The sequence below is a fragment of the Eptatretus burgeri genome, chromosome 10 (assembly GCF_056783735.1).
Source record: "Eptatretus burgeri isolate ZD-2024b chromosome 10, Ebu_testis_v1, whole genome shotgun sequence".
NCBI classification, from domain to species: domain Eukaryota; kingdom Metazoa; phylum Chordata; class Myxini; order Myxiniformes; family Myxinidae; genus Eptatretus; species Eptatretus burgeri.
The window spans coordinates 34,183,174-34,199,776 of record NC_140970.1 but is presented as its reverse complement, the minus strand read 5'-3'; the positions used below and the strand labels follow the sequence as shown (position 1 = coordinate 34,199,776).

The 16,603-nt window shown below is 42.0% G+C and overlaps 1 protein-coding gene across 7 annotated transcripts in view; it reads left to right on the top strand.

The window, feature by feature from the left end:
* Positions 1-16,603, top strand: part of LOC147018294 (arf-GAP with coiled-coil, ANK repeat and PH domain-containing protein 3-like) — a 192,234-nt gene that overhangs the window by 90,134 nt on the left and 85,497 nt on the right. For all 7 annotated transcript variants that reach the window (XM_085897822.1, XM_085897825.1, XM_085897827.1 and 4 more), the window contains exons 5-6: positions 12,294-12,352; positions 12,802-12,985. In XM_085897822.1, the coding sequence (XP_085753948.1) occupies positions 12,294-12,352; positions 12,802-12,985 (243 nt within the window). The remainder of the gene's footprint in view (positions 1-12,293; positions 12,353-12,801; positions 12,986-16,603) is intronic.

The window sequence follows — 16,603 nt, the reverse complement described above, 5'->3', positions numbered from 1 at the left end:
ACAATAAAGATCCCATGAAGACTATTCATGTTGTAGCAGGCAGACTGAACTAATTACAAATTCACGTTCGGCCTGGCAAGCCGATTCGTGAAAGAATTGGGTGAGAAATATTTGTTGACCAACCCCACAAGAAAGTGGGAATAATCAGGTCAAATAAAGGAGTTGTAGAATGGAAACTGATTTCCAATTATTTTTCTTTATGTTGCCGAATTGTAACCTCCACCACCAAAAGATGGACGAAGGTTATGTTTTCACCGCTGTCTGTTTGTCTGCCTGTAAGCAGGATGTCTCATGGATTTTGGATAAAATTTGGTGGACAGGTTGAGTGTAAAACAAGGATGAATTGATTCGATTTTGGAGAAGATCTGGATCCAGATCCGGCCTATCAGTGGGAAACAAAACGTAAACTAATCAGCTTGGCGGAGATATGCAATCTACTGAGTGCCCTTCTAGTTAGGCAAATATTTTTGGCTTTGTAAGTTTTTATTGGCTTTTTTGTTATTGCTTTAGGTGATTTTTTTGAATTTCTTTTTTATTTTGTTTTTAAAATTTTTTTTACATTTTTATACGCCTGGTATATATATATATATATATATATATATATATATATATATATATATATATATATATATATATATATATATATATATATATATATATATATCGGGGCGTATTATGTGATACCGTTCGTCCATATGTCCATCTGTCTGTCTATCTGTCTGTCTGTCTGTCTGTCCGTCCGTTCCTGTCCACACTCTAACTCCCAAAGTTTTCAACTTTCACGTTTCATATTTGGTACATCGGTACAGACTGTGGAGACGGTGTGTCACGACATACGTTCGTCATCTAAAGTGGTTGCCATGGCAACCAGGATGCTGTTTCCCATGTAGTAGCACAATTCTGTATATACCTTCTTGTTCTTCATAAATTGACGTGTTTGAATATATAATTGTGTGTGTGCGTGTGTGTGTGTGTGTGTCACAGAGACTTTTTCGGGTATATATTGTGCTCACTTTCGCTCTTGTTATTTTTTGTCTTTTCATGCTTCAGTAGGTGAGCTAACTGTTGTGCCACTGCAAGCCATGCTTTCATTCATGCAAACACCTTTTTCTGATAAAAGTATTGATTCAACTAACACATAAATGCAAAAAAAGTTTTTGTCCACAATTAATGCATACCTATATCTTTGATAGCAGTTTCGGATTACAATTAATTTCGATTCTTATCCTTTAAAACTGTCGTAGCATTAAAGCAGTCGCTTCGCTGGACTCGGTGATGCAAAAATACAAATCAAGTCTGATGAACAAAGGCGACAAACACCAACAACCGCAATCTACGAATACTTTAACAGCACAATTTTTCTCACCTTGCGTGCTCAGCCAAGGAAACTTTGTGGCCCAAGTCATTGATAAACCATCTGACCAGGCTTGACATTTCACTGAATGTGATTTGGGCAGGAATTTGTATTGGAGCATGCCAGAAGTAACTCACCTCCTCTTCATGAAGGACAAAATGCGATCGTTAACGTCCACCAGCTTACGTTAGTAAACGGGACACTCGGTTTCACATCCATCCGAGGGATGGAATACTTTGTGATGTAGTGGTGGAGGCCCTGCCTGTGAAGAACCAATCCTACAGTTTATAGTCTGTTCACGAATCGAACCCAGACGAGACAGCTCAAAGGTATGTGCACTACCTTTCAGCCAGAAATCACCAACCTAAATCCTTTCAAACTGACATTGCCACCCTCAATGCTATAAATAATATTCTGGTGATGTTCATGCCCTGATGGAATAGGAATGGTAGGAACGTAACACAAAGGTTTTGCCATCATCATTATTACATTTTTGGTTTCAAATAACTTCTGAGTGCAAGCTTTTCTGAATGAACTGATAGGCAAAGCTGTAAACTTTGGGGAAAATGCCAATGGTTTAAATGCCATAACTTGTGCAGAAAATTAATTGGGGATTATTGTTGAGAAGGCATCAGCTATTGGTGGTGAATTTATTTTTTATGTGTTGGCATTGAGCAGAGAGAGTGTTTAGGTGCTTTGTTTGGTTTGTTGGTTTGTGGTTTGTGTTATGGGAAAATCTAGAACCGAATGATAAATAAAGGGTTCGACTGGTCGTAATGAAAGGTTTATACGAGTAAGACTACACATAAAACCTGTTGGAGCCCTTTCTAAACATAACTGATGTTAAAGCTCCAGCACATCTTTGGATGGTTAAATGGAGACATCTTGGCAGGAAAGGTGAATATCCACTGTTATCGTGAAGTAGTCTTGTTTTCTTATTGTTTGAGGAATATATTATAGACTTGAAAAGGAGAAAAAGATTTTTTTTTTTAGCATCACATTGCAGGCAGACCCTTAGAAGCATTGTTATTGCAGTATTAGCATTGGATTGCTGCATCGGAAAGTCTCTCATGCAGGTAATGGAACTCTGAGACTTCATTCGAACCAAGCACGGAGTGTAACAAATCGAATCGATGCCTCGTGTCCATGAATGCTCATTCGTGAGTGATGTTTTCCATTATGCGTAAAGTGTATGCGACCTTGTTTTCCGGTGTGCTCTTATTGTTGGCTTGATGCTCAAAGCCTCTTGCTTCTATCCCTGCAGGAATAACCGTTGTGAGGGGTGGGGCAATGGAAGGAAAGGAAGAAATGGAAGGAATTCCCTTATTGTTCATTAAAAGATTTTCCTGTACCTGTCACATGTTCTTGATACAAACCTTGTACTTAGAAATGGAATTTTTTTTTTACCATGGAGCTGGTGCTGCAGTTTTCAGCAAGAATGAAAATTACTGTTCCCAGGTGTGGAATTAAAGGGTAAAAAGAAAATTGATCCAACAGACACACTGCTCTTGGGATATCATTCAGGTTTTCACCTCGTGAATTGTAGTTGCTGCTGCTTCATCGGTTGCATGATAGAAAATTCATCATCTCTGGAATGGCTTGGAGTGGGCATTTTCTTCTAATATTCAAAGAACTGCACATATGGCAGGTTATAGACCAGGCAGGCATAACTATTATTTATTTTATTTTTATCCCAGCGAACTGAGGTTTGTGGGTGGAGGAGCTTGTACATTAATTTAATTATTCTCAATTGTTATATTAAAATGACCTCATCTCATGTATGGCAGCAACAATCTGTGATGGCTCTGTCTTTTTCTACAAATTACAAGCGACATTGGTCGACGACGGACAAGTAAACACAATCGATGGGGATTTTAACCTGAGATCCGAACATTATAGGTGAAGTGCTCAAATGGGAATACCAAACAGTCAAATGAAAAATTATTGGAAAATAACTCCACTGGTTTCATTAATTCATGTAATTGATGTTATTGTCAGTGAGCGAAGAAAAAAACATTCCAGTTTCTGCTTCATTGTCATAGATTTTACAATTCAATGAAAGTGGTGATTTCCATATGAATAGTTAAATGTCACTGTGTGTATTACTTTTGTGATTATGATTTTTCAGTCCGCTGTTATTGATTTTGTAGCCTGCTGTTAATTTATTGTAGACTTTTCCCCACTACCGGCGCTGACTTCAAGAGTGAATAAAGGTGGAGCAGGCAATCGAAGAGACATGCCCAGTGACTGTCGATGGTGAAGAGATACGGAAAGAGTGAGAGTTGATTGGTGGAAGAGTCACATCAGTACAATTGAGACTGAGCACTCGATAGGAATGGAGTCACATCCAGCTTTCGGAGTTGATCATCTGGAAGCCATGGGACGCAGCAATGCACAGTCTTGCATTGGGTTCGAATTGGTGTTTTATTGTATTTTTTTTTTTTCTGTTCAGCAATATTTCCATATCTCTTCACAATTCTGTGATGCGGGACTGCCATTTACACGTAGCCGACACACTCAGGATTCTCTCACTTATTCCAACCGTGGAACTTGTCGAGCATTGGTGCTGTACAGGCCTTTTCACCCATATGATTGAGATTGTACCACCACTGTGGCAGTTAGTGTGCCTTGAACGCTCTCAGGGCTTCCCCGTCTGGAGCTACTACACCACTGCATGCTGCCAACACTAGTTCACTGGGTCAATGGCTTCTCATTCACAACCGTGGCTCTGCAAGTAGTGTAGGTTGATATAGACGGTGTAGGTTGGAGGTCTCGTGCTCTCATCATCCTTCCATAAGCCTGATTTATATCGTTCAAACAGATTGACCCTCTGAATTTGCATTATTTTGAGCTCCATGTCTGTCGCAAAATGGTGTGACAATGTTTTTATCATCACAATCCTTGGAAACCATCTTTTGCATGACAGTAGCTCTGTGGTGGATCATCTGAACTGGTCCCAGGAAAGGAATTTGTGGACAAAGACTTCACATCAGATTTGGCAGTCATTGAGAAATATTTTGAAGATGAAAGGTTTAAAAAGAACGAAGTAAAATAAAACTTTGAGATATTACACAGTGGAGCTACATGATGACGTGTTATTGTATTTTGGACCTGCCAAAGTTGTTCTGGGTTGTGTCAGCTCATGAGACTTGGCCCCCAGGATTGTGAATGAATCTGCAGTTGTAATGAAGCCTGGCTGCCATTGTGTTTGAACCCCTTTTTGACGCATTTGCAAGGGCCACTCAAAAATGCTTTCATGGCCAAACAGATGGTGGTTTATTTCACGATCTGCGATTTCTATCATCCCTTTATGTTCCATGGTCGGACGTCCCTAAACGACAGGAATCCAAGAAAATCAGGAAATCCATGCAGACTGAGAAGAGGCGAACTATCTATCTCTATATCTATATTTCCCTGTGCTGTTAGGCACGTAACGGGGAAGAAGAGGCGTTACACCCTCCTTATTTTTGTGTCGGATTAACTGATGCTTATGAGATCTGATTTTGGCCACGATGTAGCCAAACATCCTCGCACTTGGTTTTCTCGGTTTTTCCAAGGTTGGAGTAGATTCAGAGGACTGGAAGTTTTTCTCAGGAATTCGATGTTCGTCATCAACTTGAATCACTGGGTTTCTCATGCACATAGCGCTTGCTTTTTGAGAAATTTGTCATAGTGTGGGAAAATTCAACGTAACTTTTCACAAATATGATATTAAAAATGGAAGGTTATTACAGTGACAAGGAACCAAAATCCGAAGCATACTGTGGGGTTTATGGAGTTTTGTTGGATATTTGTATTATATCGGGATTAACTTCTTCAAGCTTTGTTCCTTCGTTGTATCACAAACATTGAACAACACGTATGGTGAGGCTGTTTTCTATTATAATTGTGATCAAATTTACATTGGGATGCTTAATATATAGTGTATACATTGTGGTCCAACAAAAGTTTTGTATTTCTTTAAACTAAACATTATAATTGCAACAGCAAGCAGTTGGGAATAATTACCTTGTGTTGGGTATAATTACGTCACGAGCTGGCTTTTGTGTTTGTGCCAATTTTCCCTTTGAAGAATATGAAGGTGACATGTTTTGATTATTTCCATGAACATTCTGAGTATGCCAATGCAATACTCTTACTCTCTGGTTTTTATAATGCATGTTAAATAATATTGTTGCGATGTTGACTGAGGAGTTAATGAGTGGTTAGTTATGCAAACATAAGCATTTGTAAAACCCAATTAGCATCAACCAGAAGCATGTGTATCGTAGCCTGGTGTTGGCTTAAGGCCCGGTCACACCTTGACGTTTTAGCCAGCGATGGCAACGTATTAAAATGTATGTAAAACGCTGGCTTACGTTGAACTTTTGATGTTTTTTTTAAAGATTCGGACATATTCATAGCGACTTGGTCTTATGTATAACGCATTGGTAACGGACACAGAACGTTTCGTTGTGTTATAGATGACTTATACCAACGAATGCTGAACCTGTTGTCGGCCTACACAACCGATGCCCAACGATAGTCTAACTTAGGCATAGCGCGTTGCACGCATCGCCGACGATGTCGTGACGTAGCCTATTAAAAGGCTGACACACAACGATTCAAATCATAACTGCCGTAGAAATGGAAGTGTCAACATTGCAGTCACACCTTGGCGATCTTGCCAGCGTATGCCGACCTAAGAAAAATGTGTCTAAAACGTTGGGGCACGTCAAATACGGTATGAGTAAGTTTAGTATACGTGAGTACAACGCTAAAGTACGCTATCATATGTCGTAGTAAGTAGAGTACGTCAAGTAATTTTAAACATGTTCAAAATTTTACGACGTACTCGGCGTATGACACACGTTCCGCATGCGATGGGGATAAGTTTTACACACGATATGTGGACGCTTACACACGTCCACAAAGGCTACTTATAAGCTACTCATAAGTCGAAACACGTCGCGGTAATGTCTTTTTTACACGAAACTTATTTCTAACTTATGTTTGACGTGCTTTGAACCAATTTTGTACGTAGTCCCAACACACATCGACGTATGTAGACGTATTCCAATGACATCTTCCGGTCGACAAAAAAATAAATGAACGTGTTTCTAGCTTACAACTGCCATATAAAGACGTGTTCCCAGCGGTTTTGGGAATTGGTATATAAAAATGCTGCTCATTAAAGGGGAACCCAACAGTGTTTTCGAGTCCTTTGTGAGTCGATGTCCATGTCAGCAGTATCAGTATTAGTATTAGTATTAGTAGTAGTTTGTTCATGTTGGCAGTAGTAGGTGAGTGTGAGGGGGAGGGTGTGGGTTATGATGGATCGTCCTTGCGTTTAACAATTTAACGATTTAAATGTTAAACTCAACGATTTAAATGGCTGCATCTCCACTATTGAAAGTAGACGCTTGCGCTCAACAATTGGATTTTTTTTACACTCAACGACTTTTAAACGGTACCACTCAGCCATTTTCATTGTTTACAATGAACGATTTAAATTGCTGTCACCCGCCTTTGTTTTTTGACGCAGGGGTTTTGAAATTTGAAGCGTTTCTTCTGAACGTGTTAAAACGCTCAAACTCCACTATTTTAAATAGACGCTGCCAATGGACAATTGGAATCATAGCCAAGCTAGACATCGAAGTGTGAACATCCTCGTCATGCCGAAGAAAAGTTTGAAGAATGCTGCAAATAAGTGTCCTGGCCGTGGCCGTGGACGCTGACGCAAGGACGATCCATTATACCGACGTCTTTCAGCCTATGAGTAACTTAAAAGTAACGTCTGTCGATGTGTGGCAACGATCGCGTAACGTGCCAACAACACGTTAATCATAGGTTATAAATAAGTTTCGGGTACGCTAAACATTACCTCGGCGTGTCTCAACTTATGATTAACTTACAAGTAGCATGTGTTGACGTCTGTCAACGATCGCAGACCGTGCATACAACTTGTGGCCAGCGTAGCGGAACGTGTGAGTCATACACCGGCATACGTCGTGAAATTTCAAGCATGAAAAAATTTGAGGACAACCAAAAAGTACAACGTTTAAAGCCAGCGTACAACGACGTATGACAATGTTTTTCAGCGTGCTCTCAATGTTATCAAAACTTACCCGTAACGTATTCAACGTGTGCCAGCATTTTAGAAAAAAAATTCAAAAATCGGCATACGTTGGCTAAAACGTCAAGGTGTGAACGGGCCTTTAATGGTTAAGGTGGCTGGGTTAAGATATTCAGGTTTTAAGTTCAAGCCCCTGTTGTGTCGTTGAATTGACAATCGGTGGATTGACTCTGTCTGTCATCCTTCCGAGGTCGGTAAAATGAGTGCCAGCCTGCTTGGTATACTGTGTCGGAGTGGCGACCCGTCCAGGATTGTACCCAATAGCCAAGGAGACTGCTTAGGCAGCACCAACGCTCTGCACAGAGTATGGTCCCAATGGATGGATGGTTGGTGGTGAACTCCGTTTTGAAGGATCAACGTCTGGAGGGTGCGCACAATTGGTGAAGTCGACAGGCAGTTAGTGCATAGCATTCAACTCGTCCTCAGAAGGTATACGCATCGGTCAACATGCCGAATGCCTTCTCAAAATGGCGGGAAAAATCACCCAGAGCAGCGTCAATGCAGGAATATAAGGAGTCACATTGAAATTGTTGCCAAGATACCAGGAGTGCAGTGTCCAACAGGGAGGTCCCCTGAATGGTTGAAGGGTTTCAGCTGAAACAAATACCTCTGGTTATTTATAAGAAGAGAAGCTGAATCCCCACCGACCAGCGCACAGCGTGTTAAAGTGGATTCTTCATGGGAAGGGGAACAACTCCATGGGTTCTCAGACAGAGACCCCGATTCCTCCTTCACTGAGTATGTCAGTTTTTAAATTATATGCACCCCTCAAAACAGAGCATGGCAGTTCAAGAAAAGGTGTCGCATGCTATATATCATTTTGGCTCTATTTCTCAATGATGAAGAATCACTTTCACATAAAGAAATTCTCGGATCTGGATTTGGATTCAGAGCTTCACCAAAAATCGATTCAATTCGTCCTTGTGATCCACCAAACTCATCCACCAAGGTTTGTCATAATCCATCCACGATTTTTGAAAAATTGTGCTATGTATCATTATTGGCCCTTTCTCTCAATTGTGAAGAATTTTAAAGAAATCAAAGAAAAGGCTTCACAAACATCCATAATTTGCCAAGTCTCCATCTATTTTGTCCCTCAACCTGCTGTTGGTGTGTTCCCCCCCCCCCCTCTTTCTATTGTTATTTTATGTCCTGATCCATTCTATGTTGTAGCTCTCAAAGAGCCTTGACTTGGTATTCAAAAAAGTTGAAGAAATAAATACTGGGATGGAATCACGGGAGGTGAAAAGCAAAAACAAGACAGAGGTAACCGGATAATGCACTTAAATAGATGGTAATAGTGTCTCAGTTATTCTTAGCACGAATGTTATTACAGGCATACTCAGCCAGGAACACATTACGAAAGAGAGTGTGCCTTTTCTAAAGTGCTGAGTGTGGGATGCAGGCATTCTCTCGGGCACCTCTCCCAATCTGGTCTAAAGCCGCTGTCACACCTTGACGTTTTAGCCAGCGTATGGCAACGTATCAAAATGTATGTAAAACGCTGGTGTACGCTGAACTATTGATGTTTGGTTTTTTAAGTTTTGGGCGTATAATAACGTGTTGGACGTATGCATAACGTATTCGTAACGTACACAGAACGTTTTAATCACATATAGATAATTTATACCAACGAATGCTGAGCGTGTTGTCAGCGTTCACAACCTATGCCCAACGATAGTCTAACTTATGCATAGCGCACGGCAGCGTATCGCCGACGATCACGTGGCGTAGGCTATTCATAGGCTGCGGCTCGACGATTCAAATCATAACCGCACTAGACATCGAAGTGTGAAGCCGCTGTCACACCTTGACGTTTTTGCCAGCGTATGCCGACGTATGAAAATTTTGCCGAACCAAGATGGCACACGTCGAATACGTTATGGGTAAGTTTTGTATCCGTTAAGAGCACGCCGGCATACGTCGTAGTACACTGGCATACGTCATTGTACGCCGAGTACATCGAGAAATTTTCAGCTTGTTGAAAATTTCTCGACGTACTCGACGTATGACACACATTCTGCATACGCTGGCATAAGTTGTAGGCACGCTATGCGATCGTTGACACACGTCGACATACGTTACTTGTACGTTACTCATAAGTCGAAACACGTCAAGGTAATGGTTAGCGTCAGTGTTCCAGACTTCCTGGTTTTTTTTTTTTCTTCGGTATTGCGGTTATGATTTAAATCGTTGAGCGGCAGCCTTTTAATTATATTATATTATAACCACACTAGAAATCGAAGTGTTAACATCAGCGTCATACCGAAGAAAAAGAAAAAAACCAGGGAGTCTGGAACACTGACGCAAACCATGACATTGACGTGTTTCGACTTATGAGTAACTTACAAGTAACGTGTATCAACGATCGCGTAACCTGCCTACAACACGTTACTCATAGGTTAGAAATAAGTTTCGGGTACGCTCAATATTACCTCGACGTGTTTCGACTTATGAGTAACTTACAAGTAACGTGTGTCGACGTGTGTCAACGATCGCGTAACGTGCTGACAACTTATGGCCAGCATTATGCGGAACGTGTTAGTCATACGCTGACATACGTCAGGAAATTTCAAGCATGGAAAATTTATCTAACAGCTCGGCGAATTACGACGTGTGCCAGCGTTATGCGACGTATGCCAGCATGCTCTTAACGTATACAAACTTGCCCATAACGTATTCGACGTGTGCCGGCGTTGTAGCCAAATTTTGCACATGTCAGGCATACGTTAGCTAAATCGTCAAGGTGTGACAGGGCCTTTACCATTGACTATCTGTTGCTGCGCCGTTAGCTGCGTGCTCTCTCTCGCTCTCTCTCTCTCTCTCTCTCTCTCTCTCTCTCTCTCTCTCTCTCTCTCTCTCTCTCTCTCTCTCTCTCTCTCTCTCTCTCACTCTCTCTCTCTCTCTCTCGTTCTCTCTATCTCGTTCTCTCTCTCTCTCTCTCTCTCTCTCTCTCTCTCTCTCTCTCTCTCTCTCTCTCTCTCTCTCTCTCTCTCTCTCTCTCTCTCTCTCTCTCTCTCTCTCTCTCTCTCTCTCTCTCTCTCTCTCTCTCTCTCTCTCTCTCTCTCTCTCTCTCTCTCTCTCTCTCTCTCTCTCTCTCTCTCTCTCTCTCTCTCTCTCTCTCTCTCTCTCTCTCTCTCTCTCTCTCTCTCTCTCTCTCTCTCTCTCTCTCTCTCTCTCTCTCTCTCTCTCTCTCTCTCTCTCTCTCTCTCTCTCTCTCTCTCTCTCTCTCTCTCTCTCTCTCTCTCTCTCTCTCTCTCTCTCTCTCTCTCTCTCTCTCTCTCTCTCTCTCTCTCTCTCTCTCTCTCTCTCTCTCTCTCTCTCTCTCTCTCTCTCTCTCTCTCTCTCTCTCTCTCTCTCTCTCTCTCTCTCTCTCTCTCTCTCTCTCTCTCTCTCTCTCTCTCTCTCTCTCTCTCTCGTTCTCTCTCTCTCTCGTTCTCTCTCTCTCTCTCTCTCTCTCTCTCTCTCTCTCTCGTTTCTCTCTCTCTCTCTCTCTCTCTCTCTCTCTCTCTCTCTCTCTCTCTCTCTCTCGTTCTCTCTCTCTCGTTCTCTCTCTCTCTCTCTCTCTCTCTCTCTCTCTCTCTCTCTCTCTCTCTCTCTCTCTCTCTCTCTCTCTCTCTCTCTCTCTCTCTCTCTCTCTCTCTCTCTCTCTCTCTCTCTCTCTCTCTCTCTCTCTCTCTCTCTCTCTCTCTCTCTCTCTCTCTCTCTCTCTCTCTCTCTCTCTCTCTCTCTCTCTCTCTCTCTCTCTCTCTCTCTCTCTCTCTCTCTCTCTCTCTCTCTCTCTCTCTCTCTCTCTCTCTCTCTCTCTCTCTCTCTCTCTCTCTGTCCCCATCCAGTTCTTGCTCCCCCCTCCTTATAAAGTACGACACTCTCCTCCCACACCTCTCTTCTCTCTGTCCAGGGTCCCCTCCTCATTTACTGCAGCACTCTCCTCCCACACTTCGCTCTCGCTTTCTTTCACCCCCTCCCTCCCGGATTGTATAGCAACGTGTGGTGAGGTGTCGCTCCCCTCCTCCCCTTCCTCACTCTCACTTCCTCACCATTACCTGAACGTAAACCACTCACCAAATTTATGCAGTTTCTATGGTACTGTGCTTAAAATGTGCAATTAACATAAAGAAACTTAACCCCTTCATGAGTAACAAACCTTCATGAGTTGATTTTTCACTTTTCCCTGAAGGCAGTATCGACCACCATTTTGTATCAAGTACAGATCAGCTCACCTTGAGATGTTTCTTCATAAATGTCATCTAGTGGCTTCAGCTATGTGCCAAGTTGGAAGATCTTATGCTTCAAAAACCCACGACCATTAACAAAAGTGTAACTACAATGAGCCTCACAACCACAGTAGTACTGTATTACTATAGATACAAGCTTGCATTTGAACATGACACAATATTGTCAGCATTTTATGATTCTGTTTGTTTGCAATTATCTTTAGGAAATGGATGGCTATCTTCATTATGTATCAAGACACTTTGCATCTATTGTTGATTTCTGTCTGCCACTCTGGAAAAGTTGACAGGTACTGTATTTAGAGTCTATGTTCTCGCTCTCCAAGAGCCTTGACTTGGTATACAGAAAAGTTGAATAAATAAATACTGGGATGGTCCCAATGCCATCCCTTCCAGAGTGTTTTAATTTCAAAAATTCGCTGCAGACACTTTTGATTCGTTATGGATGAGTGTTGTTAATGGTTGTGGATCATGATGGAGGTGGAACTGAGGAGTAGGGGGAGGGGGGATTTGGGGGTTTTGTAGCTTGAGAGTGATTTGAGGACAGTGGAAATTCTGAACTACAATCTTCCATTCTCATCTCTTCCAGGTATTGTTTGACCAAGCACACCGGTCAATCAAGATGCAACTGCAAAAGTTTGTCAAGGAGTAAGTTTATCCAATGGCTTTCTGGGACAGTCAACAGTTGACCTTGTTATAGTGGGTGTAACAACATATGTGGATTTTAATCTTAAGCTGTCACTTGCATCAATATGAAGTTTGACATCATGAGCTATAAACTAAGTCAGCTCATAAACTACCTGCTGTATTTATAAGAAACCACATCATAACATCCCTCTTGAATACACAGAGGTGAAGGCAGAATTACATCAAATAGTATTACATGCCAGCAGTGTAGCAACAGCATTTTGTTGATTGTAAATCAATTAACTCTAGATTACTTTAATTCTCTTGGCGGAGAGAGAAACTCTTCACTCACTCAAGTAATTCCTCACCATGACAAAGCCACTGATCTTCACATGTTCCAAATTGTCAAATTACTGACAGTGATGAATTGGGCTTTCACCGATATTGTTTGCTTGTTTGCTGTGCTAAAGGGATGTCCGGCGCTTCAAAGAGACAAAGAAGCACTTTGAGAAGATGAGCGAGGAAATGGAGGGTGCTCTCGTCCGCAATGCACAGGCATCCCGTACAAAGCCCCACGAGACTGAGGAGGCTACCACCGTGCTAGCTACGACACGCAAGTGTTTCCGACACTTAGCACTGGACTACGTCTTGCAGGCAAGCTCCTCAGTGGCTGTGGGTCATGAGCAAGTTTGTAAGAAAGTTTAGCAATGCCTTCAATAGTTGCTGACACTTTGAAGTGGCCTTTTGAGTATTTCTTGGTTTTATGCCAGTAGAATGAGCTGAAGTTTCGTTGTCTTCCAGCAGTTTCCCATGACCAGCAATGTGCTTTCCTGCAGTGTGAAATTCATATATCCCACCTCTGGGATAATATGATCTCGAGTCAAACTCAATTTCCTGATTCAGCGGGGGCCTGTGCCGCAACCTTTTATGAAAGAGCTTTCTTGTTCGATGTTATTTTGTGCACAAACTCTTGATGGAAATGTAACACGATTTTCTCTCGAGCTTTGTTAATATCCAGGTGGTGAAAACTCAGAGTTATTATGCCATTCTCTCATTGCTTACCTGGGTTTTAATCATCGTGGTCATCGTTGGTTTTGTGTTGGAGGCCTTCCAATATTCGTATTTCATACAAGTGATTGGAGACTGACCTATAATTATCTCATAAGTGTACAGAAATTTCCCTCGACTGAATCATCTGTACCTAACATTTACTTTGTACCTCCATTTGGTTGATAAAACAAACCAGGTCATACTTTTGAATAAGGCACAGTTGAAATTTTTCACACTAAAATATGACTCTGCGAACCGAGAGATATTAGTACTGGCTTCTTAGCTGTCGTCTGGGTTCGAGTTTTAACCCAACTATAAACTGCCATCCTCATATTTTGCATGCAAGGTGATGGATCAATGTGTGTGTCGTCCCTCGGAATGATGTAAATCTGGGTGTCCCATCAGCCAGCATTAGTGGGAGGCGAGTTATCGCCGGCACCATGAAGAACTTACAAATCCTGCCTGAATGTACTTGAGTCAAGATTTCAATTTTAGGTTGATCTCGAGAGATTTCCTCATGATTTACCAATTAGCTTTATTTTTAAATTGACATTGAAATTTTTTTGTCCTCGATCACCCTGCAAACTGAATTGGTTTAAGCACACTGGAATATTTATTAATTTGGTGCGATCTATATTTAATGCATACAAGAGAGCATGTAATACCCTGACAATAATAATAATCTTAATACAGGTAGGAGTATTATGACAATTTTTTTTTTTTTTACTGCGGCTCACAAACGGGGATTAAAGGAATATTTTTAGGATCCAGAGAAATTTGTTTAAGATTGGAGATAAATCTTGTAGTTCATGACACAAATCCTTTTTGTACCACAATTGAACCTGCATCATGCTGCTCACAAGCCTGGTGTTGGCTTCATGATCAGGGTGGGGGGCTTGGGATCCTAGAGTCCTGAATTTCAAATCCTGGTTGGTTATTTAATTAATACCAGGTGGGGTTGACTCAGTCTGTCATCGTTCCAAGGTTGGCAAAATGAGTACCAGCTTCCTGGGATTGATTGAGCCATTCGAGTATCCTGTGTCGGAGTGGCAACCCGTCCAGGATTGTGCCCAATAGCCCAGCAGACTGCTTCAGCAGCACCGATGCTCTGTACAGAGTTTGGTCCCAATGGATGGATGGATGGATGGATTAGCAATGAATGGCAGGAGATTATATAGTGATAACAAAGTTCATTATCATGTTTCAAATACAGAAGATAATTTTGGTGCAGATGTCGTGGAAAGGCTCTTTATAAATTGCACAGAGACATGTGCAATACCGTTGTCATTGGACAACATCTAAAAGAAGCTGAGCTTATTTCTTTAACAGATGACAAAAACAAACAAACAATGAAATAACTTGTTTTTTTTTTCAATATGTTTTCCTCTTCTCATACATCTGTCGTAATATCGGCTCATTATTATATTGTATCGTTTCCACTTTTATTTCACTTTTGTCTTCCTTAAGGCCCAGTCACACCTTGACGTTTTAGCCAGCAATGGCAACGTATTAAAATGTATGTAAAACGCTGGCTTACGTTGAACTTTTGATGTTTTTTTTTTTAAAGATTCGGACGTATTCATAACGACTTGGTCTTATGCATAACGTATTAGTAACGGACACAGAACGTTTCGTTGTGTTATAGATAACTTATACCAACAAATGCTGAACCTGTTTTGTCGGCCTTCACAACCTATGCCCAACGATAGTCTAACTTATGCATAGCGCGCTGCACACATCGCCGACGATCACGTGGCGTAGCCTATTAAAAAGCTGCCGCACAACGATTCAAATCATAACCGCCGCAGAAATGGAAGTGTCAACATCGCAGTCACACCTTGGCGAGCTTGCCAGCGTATGCCAACCTCTGAAAAATGTGTCTAAAACGCTGGCGCACGTCGAATACGGTATGGGTAAGTTTGGTATGCGTGAATAGAACGCTAACGTACGCTATCATACGTCATAGTAAGTGGAGCACGTCTTGTAATTTTGAACATGTTGAAAATTTTACGACGTACTTGCCGTATGACACATGCTCCGCATGCGAAGGGAATAAGTTGTACACACGATATGCGATCGTTGACACACATCGACACACGTTACTTGTAAGGTACTCATAAGTCGAAACACGTCAAGGTAATGGTTTGAGTCAGTGTTCCAGACTCCCGTTTTTTTTTTTCTTCGGTATGACGGTGTTCTTCGGTATCTTCGGAATGGTGAGTTTGAGGTCAGGGTAGGAGTGCACCAGGGGTCGGTACTAAGTCCACTTCTATTTGTAGTTGTGATGGAGGTGCTGGCTCGGAGGGTAAAGGAGGGTTTACCGTGGGAGCTGCTGTATGCAGATGATCTGGTGTTGATTGCAGAGAGTATGGATGGACTGAAGGAGAAGATGAACAAGTGGAAGGAATGTATGGAGGCAAAAGGTTTGAAGGTGAATATCGGAAAGATGAAGGTGATGGCAAGTGGTAAAGCATGTGGTGAGGTGGAAAGGACTGGGAAATGGCCATGTGCTGTGTGCAGGAAGGGTGTCGGAGTGAACTCCATTCAGTGTACAATGTGTGCTGAATGGGTTCATCGAAAATGTAGTGGGGTGAGAGGGTCATTAACCAGTGTGGCAGCTACATTCAAGTGTAAGGTGTGCGTCGAGGGAGCAGCAGATGAAGGAATTGTTGAGTTGGATCTTGGAGATGGTGTGAAGCTGGAAGGGGTGAAAACATTTTGCTATCTCGGAGACATGCTGAATGGAGAAGGTGGATCAGACTCTTCGACGGTTGCTAGAGCGAGATGTGCATGGAAGAAGTTTTGGGAACTGAGTGGCGTGCTGACGAAGAGGGAAGTGTCGTTGAAGCTGAAGGGAAAGGTGTATGCTACATGTGTGAGGAGTACGATGATTTATGGGAGTGAGACATGGGTACTGAACATGGAGCAGCAACAAAGGCTGGAAAGGGTGGAAATGCGAATGGTTCGGTGGATGTGTGGAGTATCGTTGAGAGAGAGGAAGACAAATCATGACTTGCGGAAGATGATGGGAATAGAGTCTGTGATGGAGGTTGTGAAGAGAAACAGGTTGAGATGGTTGGGTCATGTTTTGAGGAAGGATGAAAGTGACTGGGTGAGAGGAGTGTTGGAAATGAGTGTAGTCGGAAGTAGAGGACGGGGAAGACCGAGAAAAACTTGGCTAAATGTGGTGGAAGAGGAAATGTGGGCAAGGGGATTAAGAAG